The 20390-nt window shown below is 48.2% G+C and overlaps 1 protein-coding gene across 1 annotated transcript in view; it reads right to left on the bottom strand.

The window, feature by feature from the left end:
* Positions 1-20390, bottom strand: part of angpt4 (angiopoietin 4) — a 91439-nt gene that overhangs the window by 38822 nt on the left and 32227 nt on the right. The window contains exons 2-4 of the mRNA XM_068000204.1: positions 19708-19863; positions 13523-13644; positions 3575-3807 (exon numbers count right to left, since the gene is read on the bottom strand). Coding sequence (XP_067856305.1) covers positions 3575-3807; positions 13523-13644; positions 19708-19863 — 511 coding nt within the window. The remainder of the gene's footprint in view (positions 1-3574; positions 3808-13522; positions 13645-19707; positions 19864-20390) is intronic.

The following is a 20390-nucleotide window of genomic DNA, read 5'->3' on the forward strand; positions in this document are numbered from 1 at the left end:
AATATCCTCCCAAAGTTTCCAATTCATCCTGTTGCCCACGAGGCCTCTCATTTCTGTCCGTTGGTAGAATACCACCACCTTAACCGTTGGTATCTCTTCGTCACCTGAAGCTCACTTTTGACGAGGAAACTCACTACCTCAGCTTTCCCCCCCGTCCCCGGTCGATCTCCAAGAGAATACTTCTGCTGTTACCAAGTTCATCATCAGCTCAGACCTGGAAAAACACGCCAGCCTACAGACCCGGGTATGGGGCCAACTTGTTTGAGGAGCCTGTACTGCAACGGCTGAACTACAAGAATGGCTTTAGCGATGACTTTGATAAGATAAAGCGTGACCTTATCCATCATGTCAGGAATCTGAGGGGTGAGGGCGAACAGTCACTTCTTGGTAATAAGTGCAAGCTGTTGAAGTGTATATGTTCTGACCCATTGCTATTTATCTTGCAATTGTGGCTTAGGAATTCTTCCTAATGAAATTTCTTTCTTGAGCCAAACCCTAAGATACACACTAACTGCATCTTGGGACTTGACCTCAGACTAGATTGAACATTCTTGCTCATAAAAAAATAACAAACATTTCAGCTCCATTTTTGGTAGGGCACAATGTTGAATTTTTTTTGCACAAAACATTTACACTCTGTGCTCTTTAAATAGAAGGTAAGAGATGGTGCCAGCCTAGAATGTCTACAGTATCACGTAGCACACCAAACATTGACCTTTGAAGGAGGTAGACCATGCAAGACTATGAGCTGTGCTAAGCAGCTAGCTATGAAGAAATCTGGATCATTTTTGCCCTCAAATTTCTGCTCTTCTCTCCTGAAGATGACTCACGATGGGATACGACTCCATGGGACCCTGGTAGCTCTCCAATATCTCATCTCCAATTGGCCATTTTTCATATGTCAACCTAGACAAATGAAAGCCAGCAGGTCACTTGGCCAAAGAAGGCATTGTATTGGAACCAGATCCTATCCATACCTCATTTTTTTAATTAATTCTTGGATTGTGGGTGTCATTGACAAGACCCGCATTTATTACCCATCTCTAGTTGCCCTAAGAAGATGGTAGTAGACCTACTGTTTGATACAACTGAATGACTTGCTAGGCCACTTCAGAGTGCAGTTAAGTGTCAACCACGTTGGTGTGGGACTGGAGTCACATGTAAGGCCAGACCGGGTAAGGACGGCAGGTTCCTTCCCTAAAGGACGTTAGTGAACCAGTTGGGTTTTTTACGACAATCTGACACCTCCAGGGTCACTTTTACTGATCCCAGCTTTATATTTCCAGATTTTTAAAACTGAATTCAAGTTCTCAACTGCCATGGTGGGGATTTGAGCTAGCGTTCTCTGAATTATTAGTCCAGGTCTCTGGGTTACTAGTCCAGTAACATCATCACTACACCACTCGTACCCCACCAATAGCCACCTAAGGGCATCATCTAGCAGAGATCGTTGGATAGTGGAACCCTGGGTGAATTTTTTTGTGGCGGGCATTATAAAGCCTGTCCTGACTAGATACCCAAAAATCTCCTCCTTCCGGCTTGGATCTCCTCCCTTGTCCAGGGGAATTCGAGCCAACTCTAATGTCCCAACAGCTGAGCGCAAACCAAGGGCCATAGTTTGGAATATACCAACTGGTAACATTTGAGGGAGATAATGGTAGAATACATTTAGCCAGTTCATAGCTGAGCCTCCATTCTATCAAACAAAGGATCGCTGGCTGAGGCTGTAGGGTCGATGCCCATCCTCGATATCTCTTAACGATAAGAGTCATGCAGGAGTTTCCCCTTGCTCGCTCTCTCACTGGGAGGCCAAAAGCAGTGAGAAGTAAGAGAGTTAAGAAGGGTTAGAAAAAGTCGAAACACAGGAACTGGCTCTAAACATTCAACAAGAGAAATTCTCCGACAAAGGATTCCATTGTTTGCTCGATTCTTGTTGGGAACAAAATCAGGCGGGCAGCTGTATCCAGGCTTCAGCCTGGGAAATCACAGAGTATTGGGACAATTCTGGGATATTGAACCAGAGTCTTGCCCAAGCCTTGTTCTATGATACTGGGTTACTGGCAATTGACTATACCCACTAGCCCATCCGACCCCTTGTTGTGCTTTTTTCCTGAATACGGCTCAATTCCACCTTTAATGTTAAACCGAGGTCCCGTCTGCCCTTTGAGGTGGATGTTAAAGATCCCACGGCCACTATTTCAAAGAAATGCAGGGGAGTTCTCCCCGGTGTCCTGGCCAATTTTTATCCCTCGACCGACATCACTGAAAAACAGATGACCTGGTCATTTATCTCATTGCTGTTTGTGGGACCTTCGCTGTGCGCAAATTGACTGCTGTGTTTCCCTACATTACAAGTGACTACACTTCAAAAAGTGCTTCATTGGCCGTAAAGTGCTTTGGGACATCCTGAGGTTGTGAAAGACGCTGTATAAATGCACGTCTTTCTTTTATTATAAATTCCAATAATGACACCATCTCATAGAAAGAAACATAGGAACAGGAGGAGACCATTCAGCCCCTCAAGCCTGTTCCGCTGATCTGTATCTTAACTCTATCTAACCACCTTAGTTCTGTAACCCTTAATACCCTCGCCTAACAAAAATCTATCAATTTCAGTTTTGAAATTTTCAATTGACCCCCAGCCTCAACAGCTTTTTGGGGGAGCGAGTTCCAGATTTCCACTCCCCTTTGTGTGAAGAAGTGCTTCCTGACATCACCCCTGAACGGCCTAGTTCTAATTTTAAGGTTATGTCCCCTTGTTCTGGACTCTCCCACCAGAGGAAATAGTTTCTCTCTATCTACCCAATCAAATCCTTTAATCATCATAAACAAATCATTAAATCATCCCATAATCTTTTATATTCAAGGGAATACAAGCCTCCTTTATGCAACCTGTCCTCATAATTTAATCCTTTTAGCCCCGGTATCATTCTGGTGAATCTGCGCCGCACCCCCTCCAAGGCCAATATATCCTTCCTGAGGTGCGGTGCCCAGAACTGAACGCAATATCTCCAGATGGGATCTGACCAGAACTTTATATAAACTGTAACATAACTTCCACCCCTATTCCAGCCCCCTTGAGATAAAAGCCAACATTCCATTCGCCTTTTAAATTATTTTTTGTACCTGTCCACTGGCTTTTAGTGATTTCTGTACTTGGACCCCTAAATCTCTCTGCCCCTCACCAATAAATCCAATAAGGAATTCAGGAGGAACATTACAAAAAGTGACTACACTTCAAAAAGTACTTCATTGGCTGTAAAGCGCTTTGGGACATCCTGAGGTGGTGAAAGGTGCTATAGAAATGCAAGTTCTTTCTTTGAAGTTAGTTAACAAAGCATCGTCATACTATTGCGAGAAAGCGCCTCCCCCACACACCCAAAAAAATCGCAACCGCACGTCATCATTTGCATCTCAGGTACACAAGGAGCGGAAGATTTGCAGTCGCACAGTGTCTCTCACATCCTGAGGTGGTGAAAGGCGCTGTAAAAATTCAAGTCCCTCCTTTTATTACAAATTCCAATAATGACACCACCTCATGTTCCGCCCTGGTCACATGCCCTTCCGCCCTTACCTTTGCCCTGTGACACCAGGTTGATGAGTCTGCGGACCGTGTCGACCAGCTGCAGCTGCTGGAGCTGCAGGCCAGTGTTGTTGCTGCTGGCCATGTGCAGCCGTTTCTCCAGCTCCCTGATGGTGTTGATCTGGTGGGTCACCAGCTGCTGGAGCAGCTCCTTCTCCTTCCTGATGGACCCCAGCTCCGCCCGGTGCTTGGCCTCGATGTCGGAGACCTTCCTCTCTAAAAGGCTGAAGCAGGCGTCGCAGTTAAATCATCCGTTTAAAACCAACCCAAGGCTTCTCAGATTCAAACCCAACCAAAGATTTTACTACTACTACTACTACTACTACAACAACAACAAACAAACAATTTGCATTTATATAGCGCCTTTAACGTAGTAAAACGACCCCAGGCTCTTCACAGGAGCGATTATCAAACAAAATTTGACACCGAGCCCAATTTGGAGATATTAGGACAGGTGACCAAAAGCTTGGTCAAAGAGGTAGGTTTTTAAGGGAGGAGAAAGAGGCGGAGAGCGGAGAGGTTTAGGGAGGGAATTCCAGAGCTTAGGGCCCAGGCAACTGAAGGCACGGCCACCAATGGTGGAGCGATGAAAATCGGGGATGCGCAAGAGGCCAGAATTGGAGGAGCGCAGAGATCTCGGAGGGTTGTAGGGCTGGAGGAGGTTATAGAGATAGGGGGAGGGGGGCGAGGCCATGGAGGGATTTGAAAACAAGGATGAGAATTTTAAAATCGAGGCGTTGCTGGACCGGGAGCCAATGTAGGTCAGCGAGCACAGGGGTGATGGGTGAACGGAACTTGGTGCAAGTTAGGATACAGGCAGCAGAGTTTTGGATGAGCTCAAGTTTACAGGCGGTGGAAGGTGGGAAACCGGGCAGGAGAACATTGGAATAATTCAGTCTGGAGGTAACGAAGACACGGATGAGGGTTTGTGCAGCAGATGAGCTGAGGCAGGGGCGGAGACTGGTGACGTTACAGATTTGGAACTAGGAGGTCTTGGTGATGGAGTGGGTATGTGGTCAGACGCTCAACTCAGAGTCAAATAGGACGCCAAGGTTGCAAACGGTTTGGTTCAGCCTGAGAATAAGCCAAATGCTGAGTTAACTTTAATGACGCGGGAAGAGGCAGTGGAATAAATAATAAAACTGCCGTTAGATTATGTTTTATTGATTAAAACTGGGGCATTCTCAGTAAGTGTTGAAACTGTTTGTGCCTCTTCATAATTTATAGCACAAGTTAGGTTCTGAGTAAAGCTCCCTCTACACTGCCCCATTAACAGGTCAGATATAGCACAGGTTAGGTGCTGAGTAAAGCTCCCTCTACACTGCCTATTAAGAGAAGCTTGAAACCATGACTTAAGAAGAACCAACATGTTTGTTAAATGTTAAAGTGCTTGGTGCCATTACAAGGCCTTGAGTGGTGTCCACATCCGTCTCAGTAAGATAGAAAAGCAGGAACTAACACAGGTGAGATGACAGCTAATTTTCAGTTCTTGTTTGATTTTCTACTGGAGTTAGAGACAAGAAAAAATATCAGAATGAACCTGTGGTCAGCAATTGGTGAGACTTTACACTTAGAATTTATGTACTTTTTTAATGCATTCTCAGAAGGTTAAAGGGAGATTTCATAGAGGCATTCAAAGTTATGGGGAGTAAATAGGGAGAAACTGTTTCCACTGGCAGGAGGGTCGGTAACCAGAGTACACAGATTTAAGATAATTGGCAAAAGAACCAGAGGCGACATGAGGAGACATTTTTTTACGCAGCGAGTTGTGATGATCTGGAATGCGCTGCCTGAAAGGGCGGTGGAAGCAGATTCAATAATAACTTTCGAAAAGGATAAAAAGGAAAAATTTGCAAGGCTATGGGGAAAGCGAGGGGGAGTGGGACTAATTGGATAGCTCTTTCGAAGAACCAGCACAGGCACAATGGGTCGAATGGCCTCCTTCAGTGCTGTAAGATTCTATGGGCCCGATGTTAGCAGGGCTGCGGGTTCTCGGCGGGGGGGCTATCGGGCGCGTGGGTAACGTGTCCGGTGAAATTAGTCAGTTTCCCGCGCGATTGTGGGATCCAATCCACTAATTGGATCCACTTACCTTCTCCTCCGGGTTCCCCGCTGCTGATCTGCGTGTCGGGCGGGCTGCGCATGCGCAGTAAGATCTGTCAGCTGGAGGCGCTCTATTTAAAGGGGCAGTCCTCCACTGACAAATGCTGCAACAAATAGCAAAAATTACAGCATGGAGCAGCCCAGGGGGAAGGCTGCTCCCAGTTTAATGATGCCTCACTCCAGGTATCAATACACGGGGTGAGGAGGAGGGGGAGGACAGAGATCTTCCTCCCGGCGTGCGGGAGGAAGCGGCCTGTCTCTGCCACCAGGAAGGCCTGGCTCGAGGTGGCAGAGGAGGTCACCAGCGCAACCAACATATCGCCCACCTCAATACAGTGCAGGAGGCGCTCCAATGACCTCAGTAGGTCAGCCAAAGTGAGTACGCGTAGTCTTTCCCCTACACTCCGTCTGCCACATCACTGCCCCCACCCCACATCTCCTTCGGCACTGCCAACACAACTCTGTCACATCACCCCTCATACCCACTCAAACCTCATCCTCATCTTACCTGCACCTACTCACCTCGCCAGTACTCATCCCGCCACTACCACTCAACCCAATCCTCATACAATCTCATGGCTCTATCTCATACCCACCCTCTCGTGCATCTCTTTCACGGTCAGCCTCACTCAACCTGCCACCACCTGTGCTGCAGCCACAGGGCATGCATCACATATGTGCAGTAGGCAGCGTAAGGCAAACGTGTCGTGCGCATGAAGGGGATGCACAAGGGTGTTTGAGGGTTTGTCATGGTGTTTACCTATATTGAATTTCTGACCAACTCACATTACATATTATATTGGCACCACTACTGCCATGTCTTCGCGAATCCTGTCTGGTTTGTGCAATAATGCCCGCTCCTGAGGATCACTATGAGGACCCACAACTGATGCCACCCATTGTGTCACTGCAGAGTGTGTGTAGGTGTATTTGCAGGGCTCTTTTGTGCAGACGACTGGGAGACGTCGGCAATGTCCCCGGTTGCACCCTGGAAGGATGCGGAGGAGAAGTTGTTGAGGGCAGTGGTGACTTTGACAGCGACAGGTAAGAAGATGGTGCTCGGGCCAGCCAGGAGCACCTCGGCATGAAGGAGGCTGCAGATGTCCACGACTACATGTCGAGTGCCTCTGAGCCTCCGTGTGCACGGATGCTCAGAGAGGTCCAGGAAGCTGAGCCTCGGTCTGTAGACCCTGTGGCGAGGGTAGTGCCCTCTGCGACGCATCTCTCTCTGCGGTAGCCCTCCCTCCTGCTGTACAGGTGGATGTGTCACAGCACTCTGTTGTGGAGCTCCACGTGTCAGAGGTGGATGGCGTGGATGGCGAGGCTGGTGAGGCTGGTGATGCTGTTCGCCCTCCGAGGAGGTCATGACTGCAGCTACGGCAGCCCCCATCCGCAAGATGTACATCTGAAGGGGTCCGCAAGGTAGGTACATGTCTCTGGACCCCGGGGTAAGTGTGCAGGTTGGTGACTTTGACTGTCAGGAGGAGGGTGGTGGAGGCCAAACTTTGTCCCAAGTGACAGAGTGGCCTCCTGCAATGGGTGAGGGTCTCCCCCCGCCACCTGTCAAATGGACCTTTGCAGCTGCCACAGGCTGACAGCTGCAACACGTCCATTTGACCTGGGAGTGTTTCCCCCAGTGTGGGAAACAGTCCCAGTTTGCTCTAAAATACCACATAATCCTTTAATCACGTCAGTTAATGACCTGAAATACCTAAATAAATACCTTTAAGTGGAACCCCGCTGGCTTTAATTGCCTGCGGGATTCCCACCAGCGGGGGCTGCGCGCGCACGCCGGCGCGTCAGCGGGGAACCCGGAAGTGCGCGGGTTCGGGGCGGGCTCCGGTACCGCGCCGGGATTCTCCGATTTTCGGAGCCCCCCCGCCAGGAACGCACCCGATAGCGGGTGCTAAAATAGAGCCCAATGATTCCATGATGTGACTTGCTTGATATTGTCTATTCTATTGTGCACACTCACCCCACCCTCACTGTGAGCCACTGGGTCTGATTTTATCTACAGATGATAACAGATTGCACTAACTGATTCAAATATTGACAAATGGAATATGTTTCAGCCTCGTTGCAGTTCAGCGATACAAATCGTGACCTTCAGGAATGTGCAACTCCCAGTGATAATTTGGCTCTGAATCTGGATAATGGGGTCTGACAGCTTGTCCGAGATCATTTACTCATGTAGCTCTCTCATTAATCAAATTCGTTCCTCCATCCACTCCTCAGATTGATCTTCACAGCTCTGGCAGCGTTTTAAGAGCATTAAAATGTTAAGAGGGTTCGTGTCTGTCAGGATGACGGATGGGGTTCTCACTTTCACTCTGTGTGCCCAGAGCTTCACTGACTGAAATGAGGAGTTTTCATAAGATCTTATCAGATGAAGAACAAATTGAATCATTTTGGCCTCTGTTTGCTATAATCCTCACTGTAGTCAGAGGTTTTTGCACCAAACAAGGCATAAAGGATTGTGTGAGTACTAAAGACAGGGACAGAAAGCTTTGCAGATGTAGAATTCAGGTCATAGTGACCAAAAATGGCCAGCTGGTCCAGACCGGGGGGGGGCAAAATGGTAAGGACAAACACACACTCACATAGACACACACACACACAACCTCCCCAACACACACTCACATACACACACGCACACACACACTCACATAGACATACACACTCATGTACACACACGCACACAACCTCCCCAACACACACTCACATAGACATAAACACTCACGTACACACACGCACACACTCTCCCCAGTTAGGATACGGGCAGGATAGGATATGGATGAGCTCAAGTTTATGGAGGGTGGAAGATGGGAGGCCGGCCAGGTAACAAAGGCACGGATGAGGGTTTCAGCAGCAGATGAGCTGAGGCAGGGGCGGAGACACATGATGTTACAGAGGTAGAAGTAGGCGATCTTGGTGACGGAGCTGATATGTGCTCGGAAGCTCATCTTAGGGTCAAATAGGTTGCCAAGGTTGCAAACGGTTTGGTTCAGCCTCAGATAGTGAGAGAGATGGAATTGGTGGCTAGGGAACGGAGTTTGTGGTGGGGACCGAAGACAATGGCTTCGGTCTTCTTAATATTTAGGTGGAGGAAATTTTTGCTCATCGAGTACTGGATGTCGGACAAGCAGTGTGAGAAATCAGAAACAATAGAGGGGTCGAGGGAGGTGGCGGTGAGGTAGAGCCGGGTGTCGTCAGCGTACGTGTGGAACCTGATGTGTTTTCGGATGATGTCGCCGAGGGGCAGCATGTAGATGAGAAATAGGAGGGGCCAAGGATAGATCCTCGAGGGACTCCAGAGGTGTGGGAGTGGGAAGAGAAGCCATTGCAGGTGATTTTCTGGCTACGACTGGATAGATAAGAATGGAACCAGGCGAGCGCAGTCCCACCCATCTGGACGACAGAGGAGAGGCGTTGGAGAAGATGGTGTGGTCAACCGTGTCAAAGGCTGCAGACAGGTGGAAGAGGATGAGGAGGGATAGTTTACCACGGTCACCATCACATAGGATGTCATTTGTGACTTGATAAGGGCCGATTCAGTACAGTGGCAGGGGTGGAAACCTATTGGAGGGATTCAAACATGGAGTTGCGGGTAAGATGGGCACAGATTTGGGAGGCGACAACACGTTCAGGGACTTGAGAGGAAAGGAAGGTTGGAGAAGGAGCGGTAGTTTGCGAGGACACACACGCAGACACACACGCACTCTGATGGAAGGTATCGTTGACAGTACCATCAAGTGGCACTTACTCACCAATAACCTGCTCACCGATGTTCAGTTTGGGTTCCGCCAGGACCACTCGGCTCCAGACCTCATTACAGCCTTGGTCCAAATATGGACAAAAGAGCTGAATTCCAGAGGTGAGGTGAGAGTGACTGCCCTTGACATCAAGGCAGCATTTGACCGAGTGTGGCACCAAGGAGCCCTAGTAAAATTGAAGTCAATGGGAATCAGGAGGAAAACTCTCCAGTGGCTGGAGTCATATCTAGCACAAAGGAAGATGGTAGTGGTTGTTGGAGGCCAATCATCTCAGCCCCAGGACATTGCTGCAGGAGTTCCTCAGGGCAGTGTCCTAGGCCCAACCATCTTCAGCTGCTTCATCAATGACCTTCCCTCCATCATAAAGTCAGAAATGGGGATGTTCACTGATGATTGCACAGTGTTCAGTTCCATTCGCAACCCCTCAGATAATGAAGCAGTCCGTGCCTGCATGCAGCAAGACCTGGACAACATCCAGGCTTGGGCTGATATGTGGCAAGTAACATTCGCGCCAGACAAGTGCCAGGCAATGACCATCTCCAACAAGTGAGAGTCCATCCACCTCCCCTTGACATTCAACGGCATTACCATCACCGAATCCCCCACCATCAACATCCTGGGGGTCATCATTGACCAGAAACTTAACTGGACCAGCCACATAAATACTGTGGCTACAAAAGCAGGTCAGAGGCTGGGTATTCTGCAGCGAGTGACTCACCTCCTGACTCCCCAAAGCCTTTCCACCATCTACAAGGCACAAGTCAGGAGTGTGATGGAATACTCTCCACTTGCCTGGATGAGTGCAGCTCCAACAACACTCAAGAAGCTCGACACCATCCAAGATAAAGCAGCCCGCTTGATTGGCACCCCATCCACCACCCTAAACATTCACTCCCTTCACCACCGGCGCACTGTGTCTGCAGTGTGTACCATCTACAGGATACACTGCAGCATCTCGCCAAGGCTTCCTCAACAGCACCTCCCAAACCTGCGACCTCTACCACCTATAAGGACAAGGGCAGCAGGCACATGGGAACAACACCACCTGCACGTTCCCCTCCAAGTCACACACCATCCCGACTTGGAAATATATCGCCGTTCCTTCATTGTCGCTGGGTCAAAATCCTGGAACTCCCTTCCTAACAGCACTGTGGGAGAACCTTCACCACACGGACTGCAGCGGTTCAAGAAGGCGGCTCACCACCACCTTCTCAAGGGTAATAGACACTGACACACACACACACACACACAGAACTCAGTGAATAGTCAAGTTGAGAAATGGCATCTTTACAGCTCCCCAACACAGGGAGAGGATGTGTCATTCTTAATACAAGGGACCTCAGAAAAACCTCAATCACACCAAGGCACAAGACTTTTTAAGATTGGAGCTACTTTGAATCTGAATATGAGAACTCCATCCTTTCAGTGGAGAACTTGCTTCCTGTTCTATTAAGTCAGAATCATAAGACATTGTGTGCGGTGCAGGTGCGGCCTAGTCCAGACTGCCTGCTGGAGGAGTCGATCATGTTTCCAGTCAAGAATTTCCTGCCTGAAGGTGTCGGCAGGAAAAGTTTCGGAAACGGAAACAAGGACAATGTTCGGCCTAAGTGCTCGCACGCAGCCTCCCTCTTTCGTTCCACTTCCCTCCCCATCTGTTCCTTTCTCTTCCCCCTGAGCACGGCCGGCCTGGGATTTTTCTTGGGAGTTCTTCCCATCTCCCGCTGCAGCTTTGGCTGAGGACTCAGGAGAAACGGCCATTTCCCTGGAGATTGTGGAAACCCTCCCTCCCTCTCTCCTGTGGAAATTCTACACTCGTGAATCTTCCATCGGAACAGGAGGAGGCCATTCAGCCCCTCGAGCCTGTTCCACCATTGAATTAGACCATGGCTGATCGGTATCTTAACTCCATCTACCTGCCTTGGTTCCATATCCCTTAATACCCTTACCCAACAAAAATCTATCAATCTACATTTTGAAATTTTGAATTGACCCCCAGCCTCATCACCCCTGAACGGCCTAGCTCTAATTTTAAGGTTATGCCCCCTTGTTCTGGACTCCCCCCACCAGAGGAAATAATTTCTCTCTATCTACCCTATCAAATCCTTTAATCATCTGAAACACATCAATTAGATCACCCCTTAATTTTCTATACTCGAGGGAATACAAGCCTAGTCTGTGCAACCTGTCCTCATAACTTAACCCTTTTAGCCCCGGTATCATTCTGGTGAATCTGGGCTGCACCCCCTCCAAGGCCAGTGTATCCTTCCTGAGGTGCGGTGCCCAGAACTGAACCCAATCTCCAGATGGGGTCTGACCAGAGCTTGATATAACTGTAACATAGCTTGCGCCGGGGTATGACGGGCAGTGTGGAAGTGGACCCCAGCGAGTCCGCAGGCTTTTCATGAAGGGGGAGGGGGGAGCAGCCCGATCCTATCCTCACCCTCTACGATGTGATCGTTCCAGCAGGGTGTCAATGGATTGCAATCAGGAATGGGAACTCAGACTTAATTTTTCCCCTCTCTGACCCAGGGGGTGCTGAGATCAATTGTACCCTCACCCCCCCAAACCACTGCCCCCTTGGCTGAGATCAGTTGACTCAGTGTAGACAGGGAATCAATCCTGAGGCCTGCAGTTAGGCTGTGGCTCAGTGGGTAGCCCTCTCACCTTGGCGTCCGAAGGCCGTGAGTTCAAGTCCCACTCCAGAGACTTGAGCACAAAATCTAGGCTGACAGTCCCAGTGTCGTCCTGAGGGAGTGCTGCACTGTTGGAGGTGCTGTCTTTTGGATGAGATGTTAAACCGAGACCCTATCGGCCCTCTCGGGTGGATGTAAACAATCTCTCGGCCGCTATTCGAAGACGAGGAGGGGAGTTCTCCCCGGTGTCCTGCTCAATATTTATCCCTCAACCAAAATCACTAAAAAAAACGATTATCTGGTCATTATCTCAGTGCTGTTTGTGGGACCTTGCTGTGCGAAAATTGAACGCAGGAAATCCAGTCCAGTGCCTTTAGTAGAGGAGAGAGAGAAAATCGGGGCAATTTATTATGAAAGATATTTGAGAGATTAGCTAGAACAAATCAAAGTAATCTCATTTTATCTGCAGTGTGTGGGGGACTTTGCTGTTTCACATCACTTAACACACAGCAGTCTTCATTCAACAAATAAAAGCTGTCACTGACTCGGTGTCTTGGTGCTGGTGCTTTGTATTCTGGTCTGGGCCCTTGCACTATATGTTTGAGCTTGTTTTTTTGTTTGTTTAACTAATGGTTATTTTCATTCAGTGAACTCCGAGTGATATTTTCACTCCCTGACTGACTGATGATTTACAGGACTGTTAGAACAAAGTAATACAGACGTGAACTATCACCTAGTTGCTGGCAGCGCGGTTGAGTATAATTTTAAAGCTGTGCTAATATTTGAAAGACGCTTTCTGCACACCGCAGTCTAAACAGGATACCTGACCGGTGACAAGGGCTTGGGTTGCCCTGTGCTTGCTAATGGACCATAGCCATCCAGTTTCCCCGGTAATGTTAACAACGCGGGGCACACATTGAATGGCCAATCTCCAGGATTGCCCCGGAGTCTCCAGGAATTAAAGATTAATCACCGGGACTCTGCTGCCAGCAAAACCTACATTACAACAGTGACTACACTTCAAAAAGTCCTTCACTGGCTGTAAAGCGCGTGGGGACGTCCTGAGGTGGTGAAAGACGCTATATAAATGCAAGTTCTTTCTTTCTAGATAGGGTAACGGATACAAAAACTCTGGCATAATTTCAAGGGGCAGTTTGATTGAACTATGGATGAGTTTTATGGGCTGAATGGACGACCTCATTTGCACATCTCTTCTGCTCTGCGCTGCAAAATACTTCGGACTTAAAGAACGCGGCTGTAAGTTTCGACATTCTTGCACACAGCTTGCCTGCCCGGGGTTGATAATTCTAACAAACCGCCCGGCTTGTAGACTTGCATCGCGGTGTAGCCGATAAACACCAATACAGTCGACACTCTGCGGGTTACAGGACATCACAAACTATGTCACGGGACCGGAGCAGTGAGCTTACCGATTCTTCTCGTGTATTTTGCTGATTTCGTTGGTTTGCAGCATCAGCTGTTTCTCCAGCTTGTTGGTGGAGAGGGAATTCTCCAACAGTTGAATTTCAATTCTTGATGTCTGGTTTAAAACCTGTTAAACAAATGAAACAGCTCGTGATTTAATTTCCTGGGGGGACAGGTTCTCACTCATTATTGCGTTGTATTGTTTCAACTAACGATTGGTTCAGCTGTTCCCCCTCCCCCCTCATGCTGCTCCCAACTTTGATTCTCTCCTGCCCAATTGGAAGGATGGTGGAGTTAAGTTCACATATGCTGCGAATGCTGTTCCTTGGAGCAGTTTCATCTGTTTGGCCAGCCTTGGCACTGTTTGGCCAGCCTTGGCACAGTTTGATTTGTTTGGCCAGCCTTGGCACAGTTTGGCCAGCCTTGGCACAGTTTGATTTGTTTGGCCAGCATGGGCACAGTTTGGCCACTCTTGGCACAGTTTGGCCACCCTTGGCACTGTTTGGCCACCCATGATGGCGCAGTTTGGCCAGCATTGGCACTACTTGGCCACCCTTGGCACAGTTTGGCCAGCCTTGGCACAGTTTGGTCACCCTTGGCACTGTTTGGCCACCCTTGGCACAGTTTGGTCACCCTTGGCACTGTTTGGCCGCCCTTGGCACTGTTTGGCCGCCCTTGGCACTGTTTGGCCAGCCTTGGCTCAGTCTGCCCCCTTAGGTGAATGTAAAAGATCCCATGGCACTATTCAAAGAAGAGCTGGGAGTTCTCCAGTGGCCTGACCAATATTCGTACCTCAGCCAACACCACTGAAAACAGATTAGCTATCTGTTTAACTCATTTTCTATTTGTGGGATCTCGCTATGGCCAAATTAGCTGCCACATTTGCCTACATAACAACAGTAACTACGCTGCAAAAGTATTTCATTGGTTGTGAAGCACTTTGGGACGTCCTGAGGCCATGGATGGCGTTATATAAATGCAAGTTTTTTATTTTCTTGGTTGACCGGCAGGAAGTGTGCTTGAGAACTTTGGGAATAAGCCTTCCTCTGCTCAATAGTCCTGATTCCTTGTTTACTAGTCCCTCCCTCAGATGATATATTTGAGATGACCCTCTCCACTCCATATTGGAAGTCTGACTGTCTCCACTGGAGGTCCAGTGATCTGGTGTTGACTGCACAGGTTTAGAAACGCAGGCCTGGGCTGACCCCTCAGGCATGGCGCTGGCGAAGGTCAGGTGGGCTGGAGATGCCCTCTTGACTTCGGCCCTGGGGTCATTACCATACAGGAGATGGGCTCCTTGATCTCCGATGGAGAGTCCTGACAGTCGGGGGATCAGAAAGAGGCAGCAAGTGTATTGGTTGTACCTTGGGACGTTTTACTACGTTAAAGGTGCTATATAAATGCAAGTTGTTGTTATGCAAAAACATTTTATTTTCTTAACGGGCCCTCTGCGATGTGCTTGCACAGATCCCTCCCCTGTGTCCGGCCTGCGACCTACCCATATCTGAATGGGGGATTCCTCAGTCCTAACAGGCAACGCCAGCATTGGAATAGATTAAATGGTGGTTAATATGGCAGAGGCCCGGGCGTGATGGGGGGAGGGGGATGGAGATTGTCCCTCTGAGGGAGGCCTTTCGGATTACACGGCTTTGATGCGAATCAGTGGTTCGACTTTCCCACACACACCCTGGCGTCCGGCCATCTGCTCTCCCTGTAGCTAATGCCAGCCTGCTCCCGCCCACCCTCTCCGCAGTCCGCTGTTCAAATCGGTTCCCAAGTGCTGCAAATTAAAGTTAACCAGCAGGACACATCCTGCTGTCCGGATATTCCCGGAGAAACTCAGGATCTGAGGAGCACTTTCCCTGTAGCTGCGGTCACCTCTTTGCAGGAGGTTTCAATCTGCGTAGGAGGGAGCCTGGGTCACAAAAGGGCTGCATGGGAAGGCAGAGTGCGGCATCGTGGGTGGAATTCATAGAATTTTGACTCGGCACTGCCGTGATAACCTTTGCTAGACATCCAACTTAGAACAAATAAGAAAAACCAGTAAAAGAGGTTAACAGATGATAATGTGCGGCGAATTTTGCTTACGATAAAAGTGGTATCTTCACTCCCTTGATGACTCAGTTGTTAAAGGCTCTTCCAGGCGTGGTATAGACCAGGAATATTCCAACTTCCATCCCCGATCGTATTGAGTTAGCTGATCTCAGCTGGGCATTGGGGACCGGAAGGAGGCCATTCAGCCCCTCGAGCCTGCCTCGCCATTCAATTAGATCATGGCTGACCTGTACCTCAACTCCATTCACCCGTCTTTGCTCCGTATCCCTTGATACCCTTACCCAACAAAAATCTATCGATCTCAGTCTTGAAAGCTCCTTTACAGTTGGTCTCATCACCTCAGGGCAATGGAATGGGATAAACTCAGCCAGGATTCCTGCTCCTGGTCATGGTCCAGTGACCCCCTCCCTCCTGGGGATATTGAGTGAGGACAGAACCTATCTCAACTCTGATTCCTTTCTCTGTTTTATAACCTGCCAACGCTCACTGTTCACACATTGAACCGTAGAGGTTTGCAGCAAAGGAGGAGGCCAATCGGCCCTTCGTCTCAGTGCCAGCTCTTTGCTACAGCAATCCAAAATTGCCTTGCTCTCTCCCCATCGTCCTGTATCATCTTCTGCTTCAAATATTTATCTACTCTCCCCATAAAAGTTTTAAATTGACAACCCTCATCACTGACCCCCCACCTAGAGGAAAGAGGCTTCCCCTATTCACACTATCACACCCGTCACCATTTGAAAAAGCTCCATGAAATCTCCTCTTAGCTTTCTCTTGTCCAGTCAAAAAAGTCCTCAAGTCTCTCCTGAAAAATATAGGGGATGAAATTCAATTTTGATGGGGATGCAAAATGGGGCGATAGCGAATTGGCCGCCCATTGTACCCCCCCTTCCCATTGAAATTAATGAGCAGGGGCGTCGAATGGGCAGCTGAAGTTTCCCATCCATGGAACCATTCTGGTGAATCAACCCTGTACACTCTCAATGGCTTTAATGTCCTTTCTGTAATCAAGTGCCCAAAATTACACACTGTGCTCTAACAGTGGCCTTAACCATTGCCTTGTGCAAACCTATCATTACATTATGCCACTATTTATAAGACCCAAGATACAGAATGAAGAACGCAGACCACTTGGGCTGGTTACATCAGCCATGCAACCATACCTCATTGCTGAGACACGCAGATTGCTGTGTTATTTGTACCCTGTACTGACTGCTACTTCCCAGTTGCTGCCTGTCACCATTATCAGCCAGGGTTTGTGCTGATTGTAATGTGATTGTTAATTCTTCGATATTGGATCATCACGCATCACCCTTGCCACATCCGCTACAAGCCAACTAGTGCTGACCCATCCCCATGAACCTCTGCCCTGCACTAGAAGCCTTGTCAGTGGAATAAAACAGATCAAAGGGATTCAGAATAGATTCAAAATAATGCACAACCTGGAACACAGTCAAGACTGCGGTCTGGTCCCTGGCAACACATTGCACTTAAAAATATTTTGAGTTCAGTTCTCGCATGGTTTACGACGAGCGATTTGGAGCACTGATGGGATTTGTCCCTTGAAATGGCTCCCAGATATCCATTACCCTCCGCATAATGAGCCTTTAAGATTCAATTTATACTCATGCGATACAAAGATATTTGGTGCCATCTAATAATTTGACTGTTGGATTTTGGTGCCATTTCTAATTGATCCCAGATCTCTCCCGTGGGATTGCAGTCAGCAGTTATTCCAATCTACTGTTGGATTTTGGTGCCATTTCTAATTGATCCCAGATCTCTCCCGTGGGATTGCAGTCAGCAGTTATTCCAATCTACTCCTGGAGTCACACTTGCTCACACCTTCCTGTATCTACAGAGGATCCTATATATCAGCCAGAGGAGGAGGGGATGGGGGAGGCATTTGTCGAGGTATTACTGTAGTTTCTATGGTGGTTCTGACTTCAAACGTCTCCGATGGGCTCTTTCGACGTACCCTCTATGATTGGGCTCCCATCTTTGTCTCAGTTTACTCCAATAGGTTTCCTTCCTGATCAGACTTTGCACGTTTATTTTAAAATGGAAACATTGCCGCTTTATAAAACATTTTCTTCCTCTCCTGAAGGCCCTGGCCTTTCATAAGAACATAAGAACATAAGAAATAGGAGCAGGAGTAGGCCAATCGGCCCCTCGAGCCTGCTCAGCCATTCAATAAGATCATGGCTGATCTGATCCTAACCTCAAATCTAAATTCATGTCCAATTTCCTGCCCGCTCCCCGTAACCCCTAATTCCCTTCACTTCTAGGAAACTGTCTATTTCTGTTTTAAATTTATTTAATGATGTAGCTTCCACAGCTTCCTGGGGCAGCAAATTCCACAGACCTACCACCCTCTGAGCGAAGAAGTTTCTCCTCATCTCAGTTTTGAAAGAGCAGCCCCTTATTCTAAGATTATGCCCCCTAGTTCTAGTTTCACCCATCCTTGGGAACATCCTCACCGCATCCACCCGATCAAGCCCCTTCACAATCTTATATGTTTCAATAAGATCGCCTCTCATTCTTCTGAACTCCAATGAGTAGAGTCCCAATCTACTCAACCTCTCCTCATATGTCCACCCCCTCATCCCCGGGATTAACCGAGTGAACCTTCTTTGTACTGCCTCGAGAGCAAGTATGTCTTTTCTTAAGTATGGAGACCAAAACTGTATGCAGTATTCCAGGTGCGGTCTCACCAATACCTTATATAACTGCAGCAATACCTCCCTGTTTTTATATTCTATCCCCCTAGCAATAAACACCAACATTCCGTTGGCCTTCTTGATCACCTGCTGCACCTGCATACTAACCTTTTGATTTTCTTGCACTAGGACCCCCAGATCCCTTTGTACTGCAGTACTTTCCAGTTTCTCGCCATTAAGATAATAACTTGCTCTCTGATTTCCTGGGATACATGTCAACAACCAGTCTCACCAAAACAGAAGACATATTTCTTCCACGCCTATCAACCAGCCATCCATGAAAGGGTGATGGATGCAGATTCAATAGTAACTTTCAAAGGGGAATTGGATAAATAACTTGAAAAGGAAAGATTTGCAGGGCTTTGGGGAAAGAGCGGGGAGAATAGTATTAATTGGTAAACTCTTCAACAGCTCTTCAACTGAATCAAGTTCAGCTGTGGAAGAGACTGAAAGAAGTCCTGGAGATTTCATCAACAATAACAACTCGCATTTATATGGACAAAAGCAAAACCAGTTCTGATGAAAGGTCATCGACCTGAAATGTTAACCCTGTTTCTCTCTCCACAGATGCTGCCTGAGTGTTTCCAGCATTTTCTGTTTTTATTTTGCATTGAAATAGCGCCTTTAACATAGCCACATAAGGAGATATTAGGACAGGTGACCAAAAGCTTGGTCAAAGAGGTAGGTTTTAAGGAGTGTCTTAAAGGAGGAGAGAGAGGCTGAGAGGTTTAGGGTGGGAATTCCAGAGCTTAGGGCCCAGGCAGCTGAAGGCACAGCCGCCAATGGTGGAGCGATTAAAATCGGGGATGCACAAGAGGCCAGAATTGGAGGAACGCAGAGATCCCAGGGAGTTGTAGGGCTGGAGGAGGTTACAGAGATAGGGAGGGGGTGAGGCCATGGAGAGATTTGAAAACAAGGATGAGAATTTTAAATTTGAGGCGTTGCTGGACAGGGAGCCAATGTAGATCAAAAGGGGAGTGGAAATCTGGAACTCGCTCACTCAAAAGGCTGAGGATGCTGGGGGTCAATTGAAATTTTCAAGACTGATTTCGATATGTTTTTGTTGGGTCAGGGTATCGAGGGAAATGGAGCAAAGGCGGGTAAATGGAGTTGAGGTACAGATCAGCCATGATCTAATTGAATGGTGGAAGATGTTCGGGTGGTTGAATGAATGGCCTACCCTTGTTCCTAATGTTTAGCTGAAGGAGGTTACAGAGGGCGAGGCCATGGAGGGATTTGAACACAAGGATGAGAATTTTAACATCGAGGCGTTCCCAGACCAGGAGCCAGTGTAGGTCAGCGAGCACAGGGGGTGATGGGTGAACGGGACTTGGTGCGAGTTAGGGTACGGGCAGCAGAGTTTTCGAATGCAGTGGTGAAAGTGCAGACTCCTCCCCCTCCCCCCTCCCCCTTCTTACCTGTGCTTCAACATCTGTGAGCTTGCGGGTCTGCTCAGCTGTCTGGCTCAGCAGGCTGGTGCCTATCTCCAGCATGGTCACCGTGTGATTCTGCACTGCGCTCTGCTGTATCTGAGCCATCTCAGATTTGATGTTATCCTGGATGTAACTTTCAAGCTGTAAAACAAAAAGAAAAGGACATCGAAGTAATCTTTAAGGAGATTTGAACTCGCTCTTGGGTCAGGCCGCACAGGGAACGACACCGAGAGTGTCAGTCGTTGTTCAGTGGGTTGCACTCTTCGCCTCAGAGTCAGAAGGTCATGGGTTCAAGCCCCATTCTATGAGACTTGAGTACATAATCTAGCCAATGCAGTACTGTCGGAGGTGCCGTCCTTCAGATGAGTCATTGAACTGAGGCCCCGTCTGCCATCTCAGGCGGATGTAAAGACCCCAAGGCGTTATTTTGAAGAAGAGCCGGGGAGTTCTCCCGGGGTCCTGTCTAATATTTATTTGTCTACCAACATCACTAAAAACAGATTACCTGGTCATTTATCACATTGCTGTTTGTGGGATCTTGCTGTGTGCAAATTGGCTGCTGCGTTTCCTACATTGCAACAGTGACTACATTTTGAAAGTATTTAACTAGCTGTGAAGCATTTTGGGACGTCCCGAGGACATAAATGTCGCCATGTTTACCTGCGAGT

This window comes from Heptranchias perlo, chromosome 19 (genome assembly GCF_035084215.1).
Source record: "Heptranchias perlo isolate sHepPer1 chromosome 19, sHepPer1.hap1, whole genome shotgun sequence".
In the NCBI taxonomy this organism is placed as follows: Eukaryota; Metazoa; Chordata; class Chondrichthyes; order Hexanchiformes; family Hexanchidae; genus Heptranchias; species Heptranchias perlo.